This window comes from Phalacrocorax aristotelis, chromosome 2 (assembly GCF_949628215.1).
Source record: "Phalacrocorax aristotelis chromosome 2, bGulAri2.1, whole genome shotgun sequence".
Lineage (NCBI taxonomy): Eukaryota > Metazoa > Chordata > Aves > Suliformes > Phalacrocoracidae > Phalacrocorax > Phalacrocorax aristotelis.
Genome location: NC_134277.1, coordinates 152,581,717 through 152,604,817, shown reverse-complemented (window position 1 = coordinate 152,604,817; position 23,101 = coordinate 152,581,717). Strand labels below are relative to the sequence as shown.

The 23,101-nt window shown below is 42.9% G+C and overlaps 1 protein-coding gene across 1 annotated transcript; it reads right to left on the bottom strand.

Annotated features, from left to right (window-relative positions):
- On the bottom strand, positions 1-22,500 carry SLC30A8 (solute carrier family 30 member 8). The gene is made up of 8 exons (XM_075086184.1): positions 22,421-22,500; positions 15,082-15,286; positions 11,031-11,169; positions 4,915-5,068; positions 4,209-4,398; positions 3,701-3,806; positions 1,262-1,396; positions 1-264 (listed from the first exon to the last, which is right to left on the bottom strand). The coding sequence occupies exons 1-8, from the start codon at positions 22,498-22,500 to the stop codon at positions 119-121; spliced, it is 1,155 nt and encodes a 384-aa protein (XP_074942285.1). The 3' UTR covers positions 1-118.
- Between the last annotated feature and the right edge of the window lie 601 nt (positions 22,501-23,101).

The following is a 23,101-nucleotide window of genomic DNA, read 5'->3' as shown; positions in this document are numbered from 1 at the left end:
GGCTTTTTAATTTAGTTAATTACCATTTGTTGTTAATCAGTTACATACAACCAGAATATATAATCTCCATTGACCTGTAAGAGGGGTGATCGTTATTTTGCATAGCGTACTGCCCCCTTTAATCCCTGGGCTCTTGACAGAAGATGCAGTCTCGTTTCTGATCCTCTCCTGATTCAATCTGAATGGTGATGGTGTGGAAGCTGTAGTGCTCAAACAGGGCCTGAGTAATAGCTCTCAAAATCTTCTGGCTGTCTGCTGTGTCTGCTATAGAAAGCAAGCAGAAAATAATCAAAGTGCACATAATACTTGAAAGAGAGTAAGGGTTTACTGATAGAAACTTTTCACAAACTCCTAATAAGAAGTTTGTTTTGAGAAGTGTTTCTTGTCCTTTTTATCCTCCTTTCAGGAACCTGCATGTCAGCAAAAGTTTGTTCATTCAAACATGGTCAGAATATGCAATTTTGGCCAGAGCTGAGCTAAGAGTAATCACCAAAGAAATTCAGTCTGGCAGAAGACTGGAGGAAAGCAGGAATACTTAATAAAGATTCATTCATCCAGTCAGGGAGCAGCAGCAGTGCCAAGTGATTCGGGTAGCTGATAGACCCACTCTTTCTGAGAAGTGAGGACTCCATGGAGGACTTTGCCTCTGAACCTGTTCTTGGCCAAACACAGGTGGAATTTTTTTCTTAAATATTAACATGTACAAAGCAAACAGATAAACAAAAAAATATATCTGGGTAGTGGACAATTTGTCAACAGGGATAAGGACTACATTTTTAAAAATTATTTTTAAAGATTAGCTATTCCCCTAGAGTTACCTCTATGCTTCAAGCTATGGTTTAAAGGTTGTTTTACAGCTAGAGATGCATCAGGAATGCAGATTTGCCCTGTAAGTTTTTCTTACGGGGATCAACAGTTTTCAGGCTTGACAAATCTACTCCAAAATCTATTTGATATTGTGAGAAAAATCCAGCCTGGGTCTAACTCTTCTAAGTTATTTAAAATATCTTGTAGTTTACTTCCTTGCCCCACAACCTTTGCAGTTTTCAAGTTTTGGGATAAGTAGAGGTCCCTGTTGTCTTGGCAAGATTTCCAGGAGGAGGATTTGAGAGCTTTTTGTTGTTGTTATTTTTCCAACAAAATTATGACATTTGTTTTAACAAGCAACAGATATACAGTCAATTGTATCCCAATCAGGAGAGGCTGACCTTTACTAGGCAGCAGCTGAATACTTACTCCCTGTTTACAGAAATTTACTGACCTGTGGCAACATGAGCAGATAGAATAGTTTGATTCATTGTCAGAGACCAAAGATGAAGATTGTGAACAGACTCCACTTTCTCAACTGCTAAAATTCTTGCTTTCACTGCATCATAAGCAAATCCTTTTGATGTTCCTGAAAAGGAGAAATAGGTGGAAAAAATTTTTATGAGATAAGAATGATGATCATTAGAGGAAAATGCATCATGAACCTTTATTTAGTTAGATATATAATTTTTATTCAAATGTTCAACACTTTGGAAAGCCTGTCTAGTTCAGAGTTCACTATGAAATTTAACCCTATCCCTTATTTTGTACTTCTCCATGGAAGAATGAGACTCATGCATATCTTAGGGTATACTCTGAGGGTCCAGTTTACATAGGGAAGTGAGCTGTTTAGCCAGATCGTGTTCTAGTTTTTCACCAGCATCTTTTGTGAGTGCAGATTTTATGACATCACCTGAGTGCCTCTGAGGGATTCTGTCCTCAATACATTTATATAACAGAGAAGCATCTGTTTAGCAGAGAAGGAAAGACAAACAGAGTATAAAATGGTTTGACTCAGGAATCTTAGATGAGATTAGATCCCAGGTCTAGTTATTGAGCAGATCGGTGACTGTTTTCTTAGATGAGCCTTCTTACAAAAGATGATGGTGGTGATGACCCTCATTCAGAGAGAAGACAATTGTGATAGGATGAGTTGCATCATGAAATTCAGAGTTTAATCTAAATTCAAATTTGACCAAGGAATTTAACTACAGATCTTCCCTGGAGTGAGACCTGGGAGTTTGGAAATGGACCTCTACGCCCACGTAAAAAGCTATGCTCATCATGCTTCACTTGGATCAGTAAACTGAAAAATATTTTTAATGCCACTAGTTATGAAGTAAAATAATGATAAGCACAGTATTGGTTAATTTTGTCTTTCATACCATAATTGATAATTATTTGTAATCATTAATGACCTCAGTGTTACATGCTTTGTCCTATCCATTTATTACAAGAATGATATGCTATATGGAGTACCGACTTGGTAGAATATGATGCTGACATGCCCATGCTCTTTAGAGAATACCATGGACAGTCAGTGCCTGTATGACCCAGTCAGTTGCAGGGGCTGACACCCGAGGACAGACTGGATGCATGGGGTAAGAGCCACTTCCAATAGCAGCTTCAACGTCCAATTTCTGTTTAAAAAATTCTGGGCAGAATATGCTACTTAAAAGGTAGGAGGGTGGCTTCAGAGACCTCCCCAGAGGTCTCTCCCAGACAGTGTAAAAGGACTGGCTGCAGAGGGGAACAGAGCATTGCCAATTTTGGTATGTTAGCACTGCTTATGGCATCTGGGAATCACTGCTCTGAGAAAGAGACCCCTGAGTGTCAGGGGCTGCCAGGCCTTCCTGGTAGTTTGATATTTTTTTTCAGTAATCAAGAGATCATCTGATTTTTTGGCAGCCAAGATACAGCCAGTTACTGCACTCTGTCTATGTACACTTCTACACAAATATATCTCTCTCATAATGAAAGCAAATCAACCCTAGAATGAAGCCTTTGTGTAAAACCATATTAGAAATCTTTCTTGAAACAGAACTAGGTGCAAAGTGAAAGAGACAAGTAAATAGCCATGCAGACAGTCACACTGAGTAACTCGCATCCATTCAAAACCTACACTGTTAGAGCTACTTTTCCCTTTAACCTTTATCTCTTCATAGCTGAGAAAGCAGTTGCATTATATTGTTCTGTGTAAGGAAGGCAAAAACATGCATCTAGGACTGCTCAACTGAGTTGGCATTGCAAATCAAATGTTCAGGCCCATGGCTGACAGGGTTAAATATTGCTAAGCCTAGTTCTTGCTGAGAATTGTCTATTCCCTTGCACCTGAATGCTAATGGAAAGCTCCAACGGCTTGCTTTTCTGGACTGGTGTAACTTAAAATCTTTTAAACTTCTGCCTCTTGCACTCAGCCTATTTCACAGTCACAGTTCAAAGCACAGTATTGTTCTTTTCTTTATGTGGGTTTTTTTTGTTGTTTGTTTGGGTTTTTTTGGCAAAGATTTGTATTTCGCATGGGTAAAGGAATTGCACAATGAACAAAGTGATTAGACATCTCATATGCCAAAGGGGTGATAAAAAGCGATGTAACACATACAGCAAAAAAAAAGTAACTCAGATTTAGGAACATATTGGGAGTTCATTAGCAAAACACCAGTACACAGATTTTTACGAAAACTGGCATATGTATAAATATTCTAGCGCAGTGGTAGAAAACAATTTTGATTAAAATTGTAATTAGGTTTAAAGTATGATCAGAATTATGAGAATATTGGAAACTGATACAGAAGTATGCTATTATACTTTTGTCAGCGAGTATAAGCATTATGGAGAAAGAGATAGAAAAAAGCCAAAATATAACTGCATTGATTCTGGAATCAGGTCCTACCTTCCATTAACACAATCAAAATATCCCTTAAAATGGTGATGGTAGTTGCCAAAACAAAGATGGAAAACACAAAGGTGCAGATTGGGTCAGCTATTTTGTATTCTGGCTAGAAAAACACGAACACATCACTTTGTTAATTTCATTATTGTTGGTTATTGCCGTTTTTAATTAGTTCATCTCAAAGAATAATATATTCCATCCATTTAGTGCAGAGTGAGTGCTGAACTCCTTTCCCAGATAGGAAGCCTCAGCACGGGGAATGAAGGCTCTACAGTGAAGAAAGGGAGAGACACCAAAGTATCCTCCTTGCAGTTGAAACACCAACAAGCAAGTGTTACTCTCTCAAAGTCATTTCAAATCCCATGAATAAGTATAATTGACTTTGACTAAATTACAACGTATATCATTAAGACAGAAAATATAGTTACATAGTAGCTAGTGTCACAATGCTATGGAAATAACTGTTATCCTTAATTGCAAGGAAGGCAAGTGAACTAATAAAACTAACCTTAAAGAAGATGATAAGTGCACTAATTAACACACTAATACTCTGGAATAGGTCTCCGATGGCATGAACAAAGGCTGCCCGCAGACTGGCATTGCTCAGAGCTGCCTTTTCTGGAGGGGCTGACACATGTTCCCTGGCTTGTGCCCCATGGCTGTGCCCGTGACCAGTCTGATGCAGAATCAAGCTTAGTCTGCAAGAGATGTGAAGCTGCAAATATCAGCATGGTTATTGCATCTCTGAAAGCAGTGATGTCACGTACATCATCAGTCCTCTCACTTCTGAACTGAACAGTAAAATCACACATATTAGATAAAAACGCAGTGTGGCTAAGCAGACAATTCCTAGGTGAGTCAGTGTTTTTTATACAAACAACAAAGTCTGTGAGCAGGTCAATTAATGAGGCCTCATTTTCTGTAGAGCGCTTGAATGCTCTGACATTTAATAAAAAGTGAGATGGAGATTAATCTTTTCCTGGAGTTTGCGCATTTATAATTTCCTTTCCCATTGTGGCAGCTAACAGAAAGGAGACCAACTGCAGCCTTTGATGAGAAGCAGGATCTCTCTTCTCTACCCTTTTCCATATTCTCATGACATTCATAAACACATCATATTTTTGAGGCCAATACCTCTCTATCCTTTTTTATTGAAATACAGGAGCAGGTTCAAGGTTCAAAAGTTATATGGAGAGGAAAACAAAGTAACTTACATGATGTTGGCGAGCACAGCACAAGCAGAAGTAATAAGCATCACTGTAGCATCAATATCATAATCAGGGTGCAGCAGCCTCATGCTAGCCAAATATGTCAACACACCAGTCATCATCCAAATGATTATCATAGACATCAAAGCTCCCAGAATTTCTAAGAATTAAAAAAATCTGATTTTAACAACAGTCATAACAGAAACACAAGAAATTTTAGGGGATTGCTGGCAATGGTTCCAGGTTTGTGAACTTTATAGCCAGCAGAGTTAGCTCTTGTGTGTTGTCAGCCTTGATGCTCACAAAGAATGGGCCAAACCCTTCCTGATCAGGGCAAACCCAGTGGCTGCCCAGGGCAGCCCTGTGCACGTAGTGGTAGCGCCTCTGGGATAATGTATTTAAGAAGGGGGGAAAATGTTGCTGTGCAATAGCAGTTGCAGCCAGAGAGAGGAGTGAGACTATGTGAGAGGAACAGCCCTGCAGGCACCAAGGTCAGTGAAGGAGGGGGAGGAGGTGCTCCAGGTGCCAGAGCAGAGATTCCCCTGTAGCCCGCAGTGAAGACCATGGTGAGGCAGGCTGTCCCCCAGCGGCCCATGGGGGTTAACAGTGGAGCAGAAATCCACCTGCAGCCCACGGAGGACCCTATGCCGGAGCAGGGGGATGTGCCTGAAGGAGGCTGTGACTCTGTGGGAAGCCCATGCAGGAGCAGGCTCCTGGCAGGACCTGTGGCCCCGTGGATAGAGGAGCCCACGCTGGAGCAGGTTTGCTGGCAGGACTTGTGACCCATGGGGGACTCGCGCTGGAGCAGTCTGTCCCTGAAGGACTGCACCCCATGGAAGGGACCCATGCTGGATCAGTTTGTGAAGAGCTGCAGCCCATGGGAAGGACTAATGTTGGAGAATTTTGTGGAGGACTGTCTGCTGTGGGAGGGATCCATGCTGGAGTAGGGGAAGAGTGGGTGGAATTGACTGCAACCCCCATTCCCTGTCCCCCTGTACTGCTGGCAGGGAAGGAGGTAGGGAAATTGGGAATGAAGATAATTCCTGCGAAGAAGGGAGAGGTGGGGGAAAGGTGTTTTAAGACTTGGTTTTGTTTCTCAATACTGTACTCTGATTTGATTGTTAATAGATTATGCTAATTTCCCCAAGTCAAGTCTGTTTTGCCTGAGGTGGAACTGCTGAGTGATCTCTCCCTGTCCTTATCTTGACCCACGAGCTTTTCATTGTATTTTGTCTCCCCTGTCCAGCTGAGGAGGGGGAGTGATGGAGCAGCTTTGGTGGGCACCTGGCGCCCAGCCAGGGTCAACCCACCATGAGGATAATAAAGTGATTTTTTTACACCTTACGTAGTTGCCTGGCCCTGCCAGTATGATTTGAAGGTGCCAGGAACCAGCTCTCCTCCCCCAACAAGGTTATTTTGGTCACGAGATCAGGGTTTGGAGGGAAGGAGAGAGTCATGGCTCACTCGATCCCAATGGCAGGCATAATCACCCTCCAATAGTCTCCCTTGTTTCTGCAAACCTCTTGTCACTTCACACTTCAGAAAGGTAGTGACAGCCCCTGACGAGGTCCTGCCAGCAAAAGCTCTCCTCTCCTGGGACTCATCCTGCCAATGCCACAAAATCATTTTTGCGCCACCAGCAGTGATGAGGACAAAAGAACTTATTTTTTCCCTGGGGCAGCAAAATTTAATTTTGTCTCTATTGGCTCTGAGTTGGGCTCACATAAATCCAGTCCCCAGGGCCACCTTTTATTGCACTGCCATAGGTGAGGTCCGGGGATGTTCGCATGGACATGCAGCATGTTTTTAATAGGATGTGGGACTTGTAATTGCCATGTGACTTGAATGGGTAAATGTGGCACTTTATGAGCACAGCTGAGACAATACCAAGGAAAATGAAAGTTCACAGTACAGTGAAAGTCAGTAGATAGCCAGAAAGAACAAAGCACTTGCACAGACCTCCACTGTCAGTTCATGAAAGCAGCTGAAACTCAGCTTATGACTTTGACTATATTTATATAAGGGGCACACATTTTGCAGCAGCCCAGGCTCCAGATGCTTATCAAAATAACTATTTAATCTAAAACTGACAAATAATGAATGAAAGCGCACTGACAGGGGAATCTAGTTTTGCTTAAAAGCAGATAGAGAGGAGCTGATATAAAGCATGGTGTTTATATCTTCTGATTAACCTGGTGTGTATATTTTCTGCAAGTTACAGGTTGAAACCCAGCAAACCTGGCCCAGTTGAAGGTGTTGATGGCTATGCTATCATTGCCATGAAAGGAGCCTACAGCTTTTGCAAACACCTGTATGAATGTCTGTGTGCATGTGTGCATACACTCCACAGCTGAAAAAGTCAGAGGTCATCTTTACCTACATATGTAGGTAGTATCTTAGCAAGACTTTAGCTAAGCTTACAGACCAGTTCAGTAATATGAAATGTTTTACTGGAGATGTTCTCAGTTACATTTCTTCAGAACTACTAGCACTAACAGAGCACAGCAAACAATAGCATAGGATTGTTTGGGAAACTCTGAATCATACCAGAGATAAAGAAACTGAGGTTGAAGACAGCTCTGCTACCTGGAAATACGTTGGCTCATTCTATCAGTCTCCTTCAATATTATGCTTCTAGCCATGTTGCTGAAAGCAGCTGCACACCCAGAGGATTGTGCTGAACTGCTGTCTTGACTGATTCTGCTGCCTGGTTCTGGCTTGGAAAACAGGAGGCATTCAGATGGCTCCTGCTAAGCCCTGTCATACGCAGTCTTTGCATGACAAACCCTATCGATCAAACTCAGAAAAGCAGCGAAAAAATCATCTTCCAGTGTCATGGAGGGCTGCACCTGCAAGACTTTGGTAGTCAGCACACAGTGACTCTGCCACCCACCTGACTGCCCACAGCTACTCTATTAAGGCACCCCCCTGCACATTAAACTGGAAATATACCTGGGAAAATAAGCAAGAAACAGAATAACTATCATGGAATGCAATTACATAGACAGTGACATTTGATACAGGGCTCTCTCTGCTATCAGGATAAAAGGGCAATAAAAAAATTGGTTTTGAAGTTCTGCATTGCAATGACAAAAACCTAAGAAATCTAACACAGACTGAGGGTGAAGTTACATGAGGTGGCTGAACCTGCCTACCATCTTGACAGCAAGAGAGAAGTCTCTCTTTCACTTTCCTTTATTCCCAGGCTAAGAGAACATAAACACAAAAAGTAATTATGGATCGACTGATGGTAAGTAGCAGTTTGCTAAGGCTGAAAAATTCAGCTGTGTGTCAGCAACATAATGCCAGCCACGCTTCAGTCATATGAAACCTCCCCCTCATCCAGCAGCCTGTTTCCAGCAGAGTTGGTAGAATATACTTAGGGAGCAGTGTAAAGACACGATAAGTATGGCATATGTCTTTTCTGGTACGTTCTGCGGCTACAGGCATCCTTGGCCTGCAGACATCCTGAGTCAGAAGCTGCTTCTGGACCTTCATATTGAACATTCCTGAAGCATTTATCATCTGAGTCCTCAGTTCACATGAATGGGCATCTAGAGCCATTTGAGATACACTGACACCTCCATGAATGACTTGACACAAGATATGTAGATGACCCATAGCCTTCTAGAGTGGCAGTTGAAGATTTTGTAGAAAACATTAGGACTTTTCAAATAGCACCAATCCCTTACATATGAGCAAAAATAAATTGAGCCCTAAAACAACCAGAATAGGATTCTTCTCCAGACCGAGGCAAATCACAGAATCATAGAATGTCCTGAGTCGGAAGGGACCCACAAGGATCATCAAGTCCAACCCCTGTCCCTGCACAGGACAACCCCAAAATTTACAAAATATCTCTGAGGGCGTTGTCCAAGTGCTTGCTGAATATCATCAGGCTTGGTGCCATGTCTGCCTCCCTGAGGAGCCTGTTCCAGGGCTCCACCACCCTCTGGGTGAAGAACCTTTTCCTAAGATGTAACCTAACCCTCCCCAGGCACACCTTCCTGCCATTGCCTCGGGTCCTGTAATCGGTCACCAGAGAGAAGAGATCAGCGCCTGCCCCTCCTCCCCCCCTTGGGAGGAAGCTGCAGACGGCGATGAGGTCTGCCCTCAGCCTCCTCTTCTCCAGGCTGAACAAACCAAGTGACTTTAGCTGCTCCTCCTATGGCTTCCCCTCTAAACCCTTCACCAACTTCATGGCCCTCCTCTGGACACTCCCTAGTAGCTTTATATCCCTAATGCACTGTGGCGCCCCAAACTGCCCACAGCACTCGAGGTGAGGCCGCACCGGCGCAGAGCAGAGCGGACAATCCCCTCCCTCGCCCGGCTGCAGCACAGGGCCTGATGCACCCCAGGGCACGGTTGGCCCTCTTGGCTGCCAGGGCACGCTGTTGGCTCATGTTCAACTTGCCACCGACCTGAACCCCCAGGTCCCTCTCTGCAGAGCTGCTCTCCAGCCTCTCCTTCCCCAGTCTGTGTGCACATCCAGGGTTGCCGTGCCCCAGGTGCAAAATCCGGCACTTGCCCTTGTTAAACTTCATACATTTGGTGATTGCCCAGCTCTCCAGTCTGTCCAGATCTTGCTGCAGGACCTCTCTGCCCTTGAGAGTCTCAACAGCTCCTCCCAATTTTGTGTTGTCAGCAAACTTAATTAGTATTCCTTCCAGTCCTGCATCCAAGTAATTTACAAAGAGATTAAAGAGTACTGGCCCCAAGATGGATCCCTGCAGAACCCTGCTAGTGACTGGCCACCAGCCCAGTGTAACCCCATTTACTATGACCCTTTGAGCCCGACCCATCAGCCAATTGCTCACCCACTGCATTTTGTGTTTATCCAGCTGTATGCTGGATGTTTTGTCCAAGAGGATAATGTGAGAGACAATATCAAAAACTTTACTGAAATCCAGAAAGATCACATCAACTGGCTTTCCATGATCAGCTAGGTGGGTCACCTTGTCATAGAAGGAAATCAAGGTTGTTAGACAGGACTTTCCCTTCGTGAACCCGTGCTGGCTAAGACCAATCACAGCGTTGTCATTACATTAAAATGTCTCCATGTAGGTGTGAGCTAGATGTCTAAGCTCCCATTATGGGCAATGGACATCAAATTAATGGTGATTCACACAGCGCCCTGACCCATTGACTGACTAAGAACTCATCCTAGTTTCTTATACTACGAGTGTCTGGTCACATTTGAAATGCCCTGGTCTTGTGCTTGGCATCCTGTACAGTCTCCTGTGGGTCTTGTGCCACACCTGCTGTTCCCATGCATAAGCCTCCAACACCCTAGGCATGTAGCAATAGACGTCTATGTCTAGACAGCTGAACAGAGCCTAGATTTCTGGTGAACGAATCAGAAACTTGGACCCTGTGCTTATATGTGCTAACTTATGTGTAGACATTGATATTTAGGTGTTTAAATCTTGAATAGAATCATACCGCCAGAAAAAAAAAATCTCATAGTTAATATTTTGCTGATCTCTTGTCTTTTGTAAAAGCACTTGTGTTTGATTGTAAGGCTTCTGGTATTAGGGGTTATCTGTAAATATATTGATTTTGGTTGAGGACAGGGAACTTTCAAAATCTACCAGTGCTTCCATCTGACAAAAACCAGTAGTGATAAAGATATATGCAGGGAGAGGATTTAGAAAATTATAAATGTTAAAGGACCTCACTTTTCTACAAATATAACATTGTATCTTTAAAATAATTAACTTATTTGCTTTATCGTTCTATAAATGGAGTAGATCCTAATTTTTATGGATATTGCTGCTTTTATAGAAACTTGTATTTGCTGGTAGATTGAGGACTCAGTCCTCCTCACACTTAAGTCACTGAAGGAAGTTGCTGTTAGCTCAGCCAAAGCTAGCACCAGCCCAGAACTATGTTCAATAATGAACTGCAAGACATGTTTGTAGATAAGAGATGACTCTGCTTTTTACTTCTTTGAAGCTCACTGGCTTGCTCTGTTTGTCATGTGTCCTGGGGCTTTGAGACCATTAGTGCACTATATTTAAATATCTTCAGTTCTATGTTGGGTATGGGCATGTTTTCCAGTCCCAAGCTATGATGACTTCCCTTTCCTGTTCCACATGTTCATACCGTGACATGTTTGCTACCTGCTCGGTGCCACCCAAAAGTTAGCTGCTTGGTGGGAGGTTTGGAGGCAAGCCACAGTGAGAAGAGACTGATCAGGAAGCTTGTCAGGTCCACCAGGATGTGTGCTGCGTCCGTGATCACCGCCAGGCTCCCAGCGATCTGCCCACCTGTGTGAAACACGTGTCCGTATCATGGCTCTGGTCAGAAGTTTGAGTTGACCAGATCAAACTCGAGACCTGTTTTGCTGTGAATCAAAGGGAACATTCAATTTTCAGTATTCATTCACATGACTCAAAACTCTTCAAAGTTAGTTTGATTTGTACCTCATTCATGCAGTGAAAGGTATGAATTAATAGAAAATAAGTTAAATTTCTTTGTCGGAGAGAGCGAGAGAGTTCTAAGGACAATAAGAGCTGTGATACATTAGTGCTGTGATTATTCTACTATTGGAGTCTTTTACTGTAACTATTTTAATATCAGATTTCTTGGTGAAAAGCAGTATTAGGGATCACATTTCCAGTACCCTCCCACTATCTCTTCACGGATTGCTAATATTTTTATGTACACACAAGTACTCAGTCTCTTAGCTTATGGGATTAATTTCCTATTTGTTATAGGAAAATATGCACGTTCTTCCTGTGTTTTGGATGGCTGGATGCCCAACTTTTATTTGTCACAAACAACACTAAAACAGGAGTAAAAGGAAAGGTCCCAGTAGAAGAGCTGTGATAAACAACCAGCCATTTTGGTGAGGGCACAGAGAAAAATGTTCTGTTTGCAGGACTAATCTATCATTTTGCATCTGTAAATCATGAGTTGGTTTTGCTGCTAGAACTGGGAAAATGTGGCTGAATGTCATTTTATTTTGGGGGGGTTTTGGTTTCATGTGAATTCTGACCAAAAAAAAAACCAAACCAAGCCATTTTATGCTATCTGAAACTACATTTTTTTAATCCAGTACGTCAATTATCATTATTTTGCCAAATTCTTCTAACCATGTCGCAGGGCTAAAGGCAAATCCAAAGAAACTAAAAGATTGCTCTAAACTACCCCAGCTGCCAGTGGCTGCAGGAGAAGACAAGGATCACAGGCAGGGAACTGCCCTGCCAACTTGTTATAGCAGGGGAATCTTTTCATCAGAGCGGAAACGTAGAAAAATGGAAATGTGAAATAATAGAGCCAAATCATCTAGTTTCTGGGTTTGGCAATATATTACCATCCTTCTCCAGTCATTTAATTAATTTCAGCTCACCTGCTTCTCCAGACCACAACCCATATGAGAATCAATGAATCCTGAAAAACATCACAAAATGCCTCATTCAAACTTTTGGCAAGACACCACTGCCAAAGGGACATGTAGACACAACTTCTGTTTCCTTTTAGTTGGAAAGTCTTCGTGCCAGCAGGATGGACTGTCTGTTTAATTTCCTTCCTTACACAGATTTTAGATTAGAATACCTAATACTGTATAGTTTGTCACCACAGGAGAATGCATATTGCACATATAGGGTTTTTGGTTTTGCTTTGCCTCCCTATACATCCCATTTACAGCTGCCTGAAAGTTACTTCCCAAAAGAGAGCAGGCATGACTGCAGAATTTGGGGACATCTTATTCCTTGCCATAAAATGAAAAATTCAACAGAATGGGGATTTCCCAGATCATAAGCAGGTGTAAATGCACATATGCTTTTTTGGTCATGACACAGCTCCTGGACTTTCACTGTTTGCAGCATAGCCCTTTCTCAAGTGGGAAGCAATTTTGCATAGCAGAGGGAAGCAGGCTTGTCTGGCAGTCACAGATGTTAATAACCAAGGCATCAAACTATCTTGCAGCAAACAAATACATAGAACACAAGCTGCCTGCAAAACCCTGTTACATTTGAGATCCTGTATTTGCACATTCTGTGGCACAGCATTACAAAAGCTTGCTTCTAGCCTGCCACCTTTGAAAACTGTTGGCAGATTATTATTTCATGTATTGCTGGCATAATTAATACCTTGGGTGAGTTTCTGGGATCTCAGTCTGCTTATCAACATGATCAAGTCTTTATATTCTTTTTTGACATGATGACACATGTTGGGTTTGTCTGTCTTTCTGGTCCCCAAATGGAAATAAAGCACTTTGAAATCCACATTTGGTCCTTAACCAGTAAAACTCCTTGGAAAGCACTTTTATATCAGGGCTGTACATAGCCCTGATATCTCCAAATCTATAGAGATGGTGATGGATGTGCACTGGAAGAGAAGATGATGATGATTGCCTTTTGGAGACAGTTGGTGTATCAGGCTCAGCCAACAGTGCCCCTTTTGGGAGAGCAGTAAGGGCCAGCACAGATGGTTTGAGCAAAATTATCATGGGAAAGATCTGGGGATTCAAAGAAGCACAACTTTTAAACCTCTTTGAGAGTGATGCAGCTTTGTTTCTTCTGTTTAGCATAATAATGCCCATGGAAGCTGTTTGCCCTTAAGGGGAGAAGGAAGGAGAACGTGTTATTTATTTTCAAGAGTAAAGCCTGTGTAATAGTTAATGGCTTTTATTGCTTTGTATCCATACTCCCAACAAGTGGCCTTTACAAGGGGACTTACTATTACCCACAATGGATGTTTAAGGCTTTGTATACCACAAAGCAGTAAAAACTGTCAGTCACTCAATGGTCAATCATCAGGCACAGGCTGTCTAGCCTAACGATTAAAAAAACTAAATGTATGGTGCATAATTACAGAAATCTCCATAGACTGCTGTCTGTAACTGCACTTAATAACTGGTTTGTCAAAGTTTAATGGTCTGAAGCAAAATGGTCTTCAAGCCTGTTACTTAAGCTGTCACTGCAAAAAAGCTGTATGATTCATTAAGCAAAATGAAACATTTAGTTAACATATCATCTGTCCTTCCAATTATCCTCTAGCATTGCCACATTCACCAGACTTAAGCCTACTGATTATATGGTTTTGTTAATAATGCATTACTTCTGGCACTGGAAATTACTGCATGGAGATTAGTGGTATGCACAGGTTTTCATGGGGAAATGCACGTGACCTACAAACAACAGGGCTTCATGCAGATGAAGCGTGTGGGATAGAAGAGCTGGAGAAGCCCCTGCTGGGTTTGGCAGCCAGGAGAGAAGGCAGAAATGCAGCGGCTCTTTCATTGCCTCCACTGCTCACCTGTGGGGAAGACAAAGCCTCTCTATTTCATTTTCATGGGGCTCCAAAGATGCTGAAGCAGGGAAAACATGGCTTTCAGAGGCTGATTTTTGTTACATCCCCTGGGGCACATATGGCAAAAGCCTGTGGGGTTCCTCATGCCTTACCTTACCTCGCCTCACTGCAGAGAAGGGGAAATTAAAGAGCCAGGAACTGTCAGGTGGGTATAAATATCACAGAAGCCATGCAGAGAGCAAATTGGTGGGACAAAATGAAATCTAAAGCTCTATGAGTGAGCCAAAAACTTATATCGGATATTGGAGGATGGGTCCAGAAGTGAAGGCTAATTAGACACGGGAATAATCTTCCATTGATCCAGAGACACACCAGCAGGCCAATTTAAAAGATAAACGTGACCTGGTATAAATACAGTGACTTAACTGAAGAAAAGCAGATGGTGAATCTGGCCCTGGATTTCCCTGGATCTTGTAGACTGTTGCATTTAGTACCAGCGTGCTGCTAGCAGCCTTCATCAGTGCTGAGGTCTCATTGGTCTGGATGAACGTGTAGAATCTTTTAATCTTTTCAAAAAAATGTAACCCAATTTATTAGAAACCTTTTGTGACATGATGCTAAGACATGCTAGCCACCTTTGGCTGAGCTTCAGGACCTGTGAGAACAGTTTATACCATTAACTGATCCTTGTATTCCTACCCAGATGCAATCCTTAAATGAATATATGAGAATGTTTTGGTAATTTCACTTTAAAAAATCCCCACAATTCTTTAAAGATTGGGGAGAAAGCAGAGTTATTTTATTGCAGGTGGTTTCACCTCTGTGCATCATGGGTCACTGCACTCAGAGTAGGTGCAAAAGGGCATGAATTTGGCTGTGCTGGGTACCAAACTGAGCTCTCTTTGTGCAAACATACTCCCCTGTAATCTCAGCAATCATGAAGAAGATGCAAATCACTGATGCTACACAGAGCTTCCTCCTGGCTTGATGCTGCTCCCTTTTTCTGTTCTCATAGGCCTGTGAGTAGCTGTGACAGTGATGCGCTGGATTAGCTTCAGTATCTTCTGCTTCCTGCTGCTGTCTCTCTTCATTGAAATTCTTCTGATGCCAGCTCATCCTTCGGGATTAAAAGAAACAGAAGGTTAAAAAAGAAAAACCCTGGTTATTTGGGCGTCTAGCCCTGCAGCCCCAGAAACTAAGTAATTAATGCTTTCGAAGGATAAAAGCAGTGTTGGGAACAGCGGAGCAGGTCATAGAAGAGACTTGCTCGCACAAGCAGGGCTCTGTGGGAGGAAGCTGCACATGAAATGACTGTTCTGGCTGTGTTTCCCGGCTCTTTGGGCTCTCCTACATAACTTAGCAGTTTATGAAACACAGGGTGACTTTCTTAGGCTGTGTATTTTATGCACACCGTATAATTTACAAAAAGTCATACCTCATGCAAATAGTAGCCAAATTCAGCATTGCATGGAGACAATTCTACAGAAAAAAAAAAATCATTTTTTTATTCCCAACAGCTTTGTCAGGAAGACTATCTTTAAAAAATTTTAAAAATCTTCTTTTTCTCAAATATAATCGACTAAAGATATTTCTTTCCTCTCTTTGCATGCAGAACTATTTTATCTCAAATTTCCACATATGTACAAAAGCTATCAATCTTCCTGCAGGGCCTAAGAATAGAAAATATTAACCCAAAAGTGTAAAAGACACTTTAAAAAATCAAAGAAATCAGTTCTCCATAGTATGCTGACCCATTTGTGCCACTGATTTCATAGAAATAAGTTAAGCAGAAATGGCTCTTTGAACATTGCTCCACCACAAGGTGATTCCCCAGCCAAATCTGCTCTGCCACAAAACCTCAGTGTTGTCCTTCTCAGGGCTTCTGCATAGGAAATATGGGATGGGGGTAGAGAGGTCCAGGGTCGAGCACATTGCATTGCAGCTGCGAGAGCCCCTGGATGACCATGACATCTGGTGCTATCACTAAAGCAGCCCAGAGACTCCCCCAGGGGAGGCCCCAAAGTGGTTTGGCAAGCAAGAATGTTCCCTCCTCCTTACCTCTAAACTAAGAAGAGCCCAAATGTCAAAAAAATCCCCTAAACCCTATCCCAGGAGACTCGACTGAAAACCATTATGTCTCTCCAGATACAACATCTGTTGCCACAGCAGCTGCTAATGTGATACACCCTTGGCAAAACTTCCTTATACTCCGTATATCAGTATCTCCATACTGAGACTTTTGGGAGCACACTGTGGCATCAAAAGGTGAATTCTGCCCAGATGCACATAACATCCATATAACCACGTGTTACAGCTATCTGAGGCCTTTATGTGCAGGCCATAGTCCGCAAGGCTGTGTGGGAATGCAGCAAACTCCGCTGCTGTTTCCAAGTCTCAAATTAGCCTGGGGGCATGATGTAAGGTCAGCTTCCCCCAGTAACAACAATCTCTTTTCTTCATTCTGACTAAGGACTTTCCTTTGGGACCAGGAAGAGTTGTTTCTTCAGTTGTGTGAAGGAGATCTGTGCTCAGGGAGGTACATGGATCTTGGCGACTTTCTGTAGCTTTTCTGCACTGTTTATGGAAGTGTCAAGATGCCTAAAATCTCGCTGGAAAGAAATTATGCCAGTGGCTGCCAATTTGAAGCAGTTAGTGTCAAGACAAAAAATTGCACTGAAGTCAGAAGCTTTTTCCAGCTGTCTTTTTGGGCAGTCTGAGGGGGCTGCAGCTGTTCAGCAGGTCTGAGGTCCTGCCAGGTGCCCCACAGCCTGCAACCCACCGATGGGCAAGAGGCAAAGGCAGCTGCAGAGCTGCAGATGCCTCAGCCCCTCGTTGTGTTCAGCAGCGCCACAGAGGTACTGGTGAAAGGAGAAGCACTTACCCACCTTGGCTGTCAAGCCCTGCAAATGTAGATAATCAGTGTGGATTTGGTTTTGTAAATATTATTGAGATGTTCCAAGGATTGCAACATGTTCCCTGAGTCAGCCTGTTTCCCAGCCAGGTTAGCATGCGGTCTCTGTTTGCTCACCGGTTCCCCCTGTACGTGAGGAGCTTGCATGAAAGAGCAACTGGTCAGATATAATGCCTGATGCCTGGAGACAGGGAGTTTTCTTAGTCCTTTTGTCAGTGTTTTCCTTTATTTTCCTTACAACAACAAATAAATGGGAGCTGGACCATCTGGGGAATGGGCTGCCCACCTGGCAACTGGGGTACCCGCTAGCCAGACCTTCTCCAGTCCTTTAGCTTTACATTCATCAGGCTCCTCATGCACTGTGTCACTTATGTACAATATTTTCCTGATGAATTAGACTCAGAAGGTACCACAAATTGATTCCTTCCAGATGGCTGATTAAAATACTGTAGTTCTCTCACTGTCCCCTGGAGATCAGGGCATGCAAGTTTTTCTTTCTTGTGATCCCTCTCTGGAGTTAACTTCCAATGCTTTTCTATAGTTCACATGTAAAATTAATTTCCCTTTAACTCAGTTTTCATCAGCTGGCACTGAATGTTAAAATCATCTTAACGACATGAGTCATGATCAGCTCAACAGCCTGTCAGGGCAGGGATGCCAAAATTACCCCTGCAGATTTCTAAGCCACCAAATCCTTTCCTTGCTCTTAACAAAATAGGTCGCTTTGTGATCCCCCTCCCTTTTTAATCTTTAAGTCTCTCCATCAGCTAACAAAACCTCAGTGTATCACTGAGGGGTACGAAGGCACTGTCCACAGATCTCATTGAACAGATGCAAAAGCAAACAGAGCCAGCGTAAACCCACAATTGTCACATTTTTCTGTCCAAAGGGTACCTAAATAAAAGTGGCCCAGTTGTCAGAGGTGGCGAGTATTCACTGCTCCCTTTGAACTCGCAGAGCAGCGTCTGGCCCCATGAGTTAGGAAGACTCCTGCCAGCTCCTGTGTGTAACCATTATTTTTTTCTTCCAAGAGCAGCCTGCCACTAATTAAAAGAATCTAAGAGACAGTTTTATAAATGTGTGAATCAAAAGCTTAAGGTGCAGAGATCAGCTCTGTCAAACCATAAACCCCTTCTGAGTGTGTCAGAGCAAGATGTAGCCTTTGAGCATCAGATGTCTGCATCAGCATACTGCAAGCAGGGTCCCAGATTAAAAAATAATCTTTTCTCCATTTCAAATTCTCTTTCCTTTGTAAAAAAAGATAGTCAGGGGAATGTCACAGAAAGGCTCCTACTGAGTCATGCCCTGAAGGGGGGAAGAAGAAAATATTAATACATATTGCAGATTCCACACAAATCATTAGCAAGAGCTTTTGATTACAGCTTCCTTTTATTTGTTTTCACTTGATCTATTGGGTGCCTTGATCTGTAGGCTGATGGGAATAATTGCCATCCTCCTAGACCATTATGAGATCCCCAGTCAAAAGAGGAAAATGTGGAATCACTGCACTTCCCACAGGACATCATCTCCTTCACAAGGGAAAACAGTAATTTTTTGGTGCCTGAAAGGATAATGAAACTGCCTTCAGAGAAAAATTTATCAAAGCCATAGTCACCTCCCTTATGCTGGCACCACTCCAATTTCAACTGATGTACCAATCTTGAATATTTCCAAGTCATTTAAGACCCTGTTTATAGCCTGGCTGTCCAGACCGTCCTTTTTCCTTATTGCGGGCACAAAACAAAGGCAAATATTTATATATTTGCATACATTTAGATGTCTAGTAGATGGATATTTGTCATATAGTTATTTTATTTAGTCTCACTTTGAGGGCTTGGCCACGTATGCGTAAATGTATTGTCAATAAATTTCCTTCTGCATAACAGTGTAACAATAGCTGCATGGAGTTAGATCAAAGGTGCATGTAGTCAAATGTCCAAACTCCATCATGAGCATGAGGGAGTATGTAAGGACAAAGTACCAGAAAGGAACATGTCCAGAGCAGTACTTCTCCCCAGTTGCACAAATCTGGAGCGTGGGAGGTTATTCAACTAGTGTTCGTTTCTAATAGGCCTTTACAGATCTTTCTTCCTCAAACCTGGCTGACTTGAAAGTGCTGAGCTCTACAGTTCAGTTATGATTTGTGTAAAGATAATGCATCCTTTGTTGCTCTTAAGCTGTCTGCCTGATATTTTAATTAGTTCTTGTACAGTTAGAAATAATGAATGACCATTCCCTGTTTACCTTCATCACATCATTCATGATTTTATGTATCATTGATATACCCTGAACCATCAGTTTCCTGAGATGGTGTCCTAGTTACTTAATTTCTGTTTCATACCTCTTACTATCTCCATTGTAATTTTCTTTCTGAGGTGAAGCAGACATAATGGACACGGCATATGGCCAGTACCGGGCGGACATAGTTCTTTCTACAGGGTCCTCATGTCACCTAACACAAGGGCAAAAGCAATGGGATGGGTTTTGCTGAGTCCCCTAAGATACTACGTGCTCCTGGGGCCAGCTGGCAAGCCAGCACAAAGGAGACATAACCACAGGGCCCATAGTTAAAACCCTTCAGAAGTCACAAGACACCCCTAAAGTTTTCCAGACACTGACTTCTGTAAGCACATCTAGAATACTGTGTCCAGTTTTGGAGTCCCCAGCACAGGAAGGATCAATAAACTGGCACAAGTTCAGCAGAGGGCCATCAGGGTGGTCGAGGGCTGGAGCACTTGCCCTGAGGGAACTGGCCTTGTCCAACCTCGAGAAGAGGGGGCTCCAGGGGCACCTAACAGCAACCTGACAATATTTTTGAGAAGGTTATTGAGAAGATGGTGCTTTATTGCTGTGCATGGAGGAAGAATGAGGACAATGGTCATAAACTGAAAAGAAAGAGCTTCAGACTGAATATAAGGAAAAAAAATTGACTGTGAGGATAATTCAGTATTGAAGCAGATTGCCCAGATAGGTCATGCAGTCTCCATCCTGAGAGATTTTTTTTCAAGACTAGACCAGATATAGCCCTGAGCAATTGTGTTTGATTTTTTGGCAGACCTCCTTTTGCAGGAGGTTGGACCAGGGAGCTCCTGAGGACCCTTCCAACCCGAATTATCCTACAAGCCTATAGCTGATCTGATTTCCAGAGAGCTCAGTTAAAGCCCACCCCCTTGTAAGCATTTCAAGTTTGGCATGGGAGACCTCAATGCATCCGAACATGCTAGTGACAATAGACTGACTTGGCATGTACAAAATGCTCTGTCCCACAGCTTGTGTGCAGGGAACAGGGCCTGTATTCAGACTTCCTAGTCACATGGTTAAGATAAAAAAACATTTTGTTCCCTATGTGTTGCAATAATGGCATTTATTAAAAAGAAAGAGGCTGGGCAATGGCAAAGATATAGGCAATGTGTGTGCATAATAAATTCTGTTGAAAGCATTAGAGCTGTTCATTAAGCCTACGCAGAGGGAACGGAAAAATGTGGTAATTTATACCAAAGGCTAAAATGAGCTTATTGCTACTGATCGGCTTAAGACACCTGAAGCTGTGCACTCAGCCAGTCTGTGCAAGCCTGAGCCCAGCATCCCCACCGCCTGGCTGGCTCCAGCCCCTGGGCTGGCACCCCAGGTCACTGGGCTGCAAAGGAGAGCAGGGTGAGGGCTACTCCTGAGCTGCCAGCTCTTCCAAATGAGAGGGAGACCCCAGCTTTCAGCCCCCATTTCTGGTTATTGCTGTAATGGAGTAATTAGGTCATGCAGTTAATCAAACTTCACTTGGCAAGAAAAGCTAAGAGGAGGTGCAGCACAAAAACCACATGCCTGGACAACAAGTTCTCCTTCTCCTGGGGAGCTGCGTTACCACTGCTGTAAATCGGGCACCTCAGGACCTCTCCTGGGTCTGGCCCTCAAGCTCTGGAGCTGCTGGGAATGTCTGCAGCCATCAGCCCAACAATTGCAATTGTTGCAGTAATTTGCCCCAACTAACTTAAATCCTAAACTAAGAAATCATTGTCAGAAAGAAATCAACTCCTCCAGAAGGTAAATCAGCTCTTAGATGGGAGGGTCAGCTGCTGGGGGTTACTGCCTCTGATGTGCATCCTGCCCCTCTTCTCACTGGCGATATTCCCTGTTCCTGGCAATCCAGGGAAGCCAAGGGCTTCCTCAAGAGGCAGCCTAACAACTGTCCTTGTCTCAGGGCACCCCCTCTCACACCATGTAAAGGTTTCATCCAGAGATGTCCTTGTGTCCAGAGGTGGCAAGGAGCCAAAGGACCTCAACCACTGAAGTTATACTCACAAAACTGCAAGCTATTAAAAAACCTCTGAGATTCTTCAGTAACAAAAATGAATTGCAGAATCATACAGGATCTTTTTAAAATATAAATATTACCACAAAAGTAATTTTGGACAGTGCCATGTATATTTATGGAGCCATGTAATAATATTTAAATAATAACCCAGACATTCAAATGACTAAAATATGATGGCAGTGACTCCAGTATAAGAACATGGAGAGACAGATTTCCATTTGAACTGTCAGTGTTTATGCCAAGTTTCTGTCCCACATGTTTTAGGGGAGCCAAGCAATAAATAACCTGAAAACCAATGAGATAATGGAAATGTCAAGAGGTGCTAAGCTGTAACTGAGCAGCTCTTTTCTTTTAAAAATACTTGCTGGTTTGAGTCAAGAGAAAGAACGAAAATAAGTTCAACTGCAAAGCTATTTTGTGATAGACATTTATACTCATTTTTTAACCCAAGCTACAGTATATGTTTTCAGAGGGTCTTTCCTCACTCAAGTAAGCATTTACTCACAAGACCTTTGGCACACAAGAGGTACATCAGCTTCAAGTCTAACAGGCTATCCACATGAATAAAGTTTTGCAGGATCAAGTCCTTAAGATCATCACATTTCTTTCACACCAAATAGATTATTTAGACATTCAAGCATGAAGGAGCCTTGAATCAGACATGGTGTCAATAGCACTATTATAATTCAGCCTAAAATTGCAGCATAATCCATGAGGGTTTGCATTCTACAATAAATCTACTAAGCTTATAAAATACATAGCAGGAGGCACTTGCTTCAACAATAGATTGGTTCAATCCATCACAGATGCAGACACATCAGGCTGCTGTCTAGTAAATGCATCAAGCATTTAATAAGAGAGTTTGGAAAGAAAACAATCAAACAAAACGTTTTGAAAATAATGGAAGACGTTCCCTGTACGCACTGTGAAACACCCCATTCTTTGATTTCAGCAGCCCATCGGCAGATCGGTGATCTTGTATTGCTCTCAAAGACAAAGCAATGGCAGCGAAGGAAACAGAGCTGTGTTACCTGTCTAGGGCCAAGGAGTACTTCTTGGTGTCCCTCTCACTCACAAGACAAGCTCTTTCAAGACCATTTTTGGCAGCCATCAGGAAAATCGGTGGGGGTTTCTTTTTTCCCCCTTAAACTCTCCTTGCTCTGTTGGAAGCGGATGTGGGCAAAATGTCCTCCCAACTTATGCAGAAGTCTCTGCCAAATGTTTTTAAATGAAAAGTTTTTAATAATCTTCTCAATAAACCCACTGCGAGAGAAAGCTGCTTTCCTAGTGCTGGTGGCGTCACTAACATGCCAAACAGCAACTTGCTGAGCATGTTAGATTGCGGGGTTTGGGCCTCCCTCTCTTTTTTTTTCATTTTTCCCCTCCATGTTTGATGCTGTGATACACTCTTCGGTCAGGCGGCGGGTGCGTGCTCTCCCGCTCGCTGGCTCAGCGTCAAGCGCAGTGGTGCGCACACCAACATGCACACAGGCGCTTGCCTGAGCATGCTGAAAGGGAGAAGGAAGGTGATTAAAACAGCCCGAATTGCCTGGAAACAGTCAAACCACTGTTTGCCTTTCTGCTTCCTCAGCCTGGGAGGAAAGTACACCTCCCTCACCCCAGCTTGGCGCAAGCCACTTTAATCTAAGCAATCACTCTAAAGACTTATTTCTACCCCTGGCACGTTTGCTCCTAACGGTTCAAAACAGAAG

Bases quoted from the DNA above. Each gene is read 5' to 3' on its own strand.
- SLC30A8 (XM_075086184.1), bottom strand. From the start codon at position 22,500: ATGGCTGCCAAAAATGGTCTTGAAAGAGCTTGTCTTGTGAGTGAGAGG. The intron at 11,170-15,081 runs GTTTGCACAAAG...ACAGGTGGGCAG, and splicing joins CTGAGATTACAGGGGAGTAT to ATCGCTGGGAGCCTGGCGGT. The intron at 5,069-11,030 runs GTAGCAAACATG...TTTAATTCTTAG, and splicing joins TTTTGGGTGGCACCGAGCAG to AAATTCTGGGAGCTTTGATG.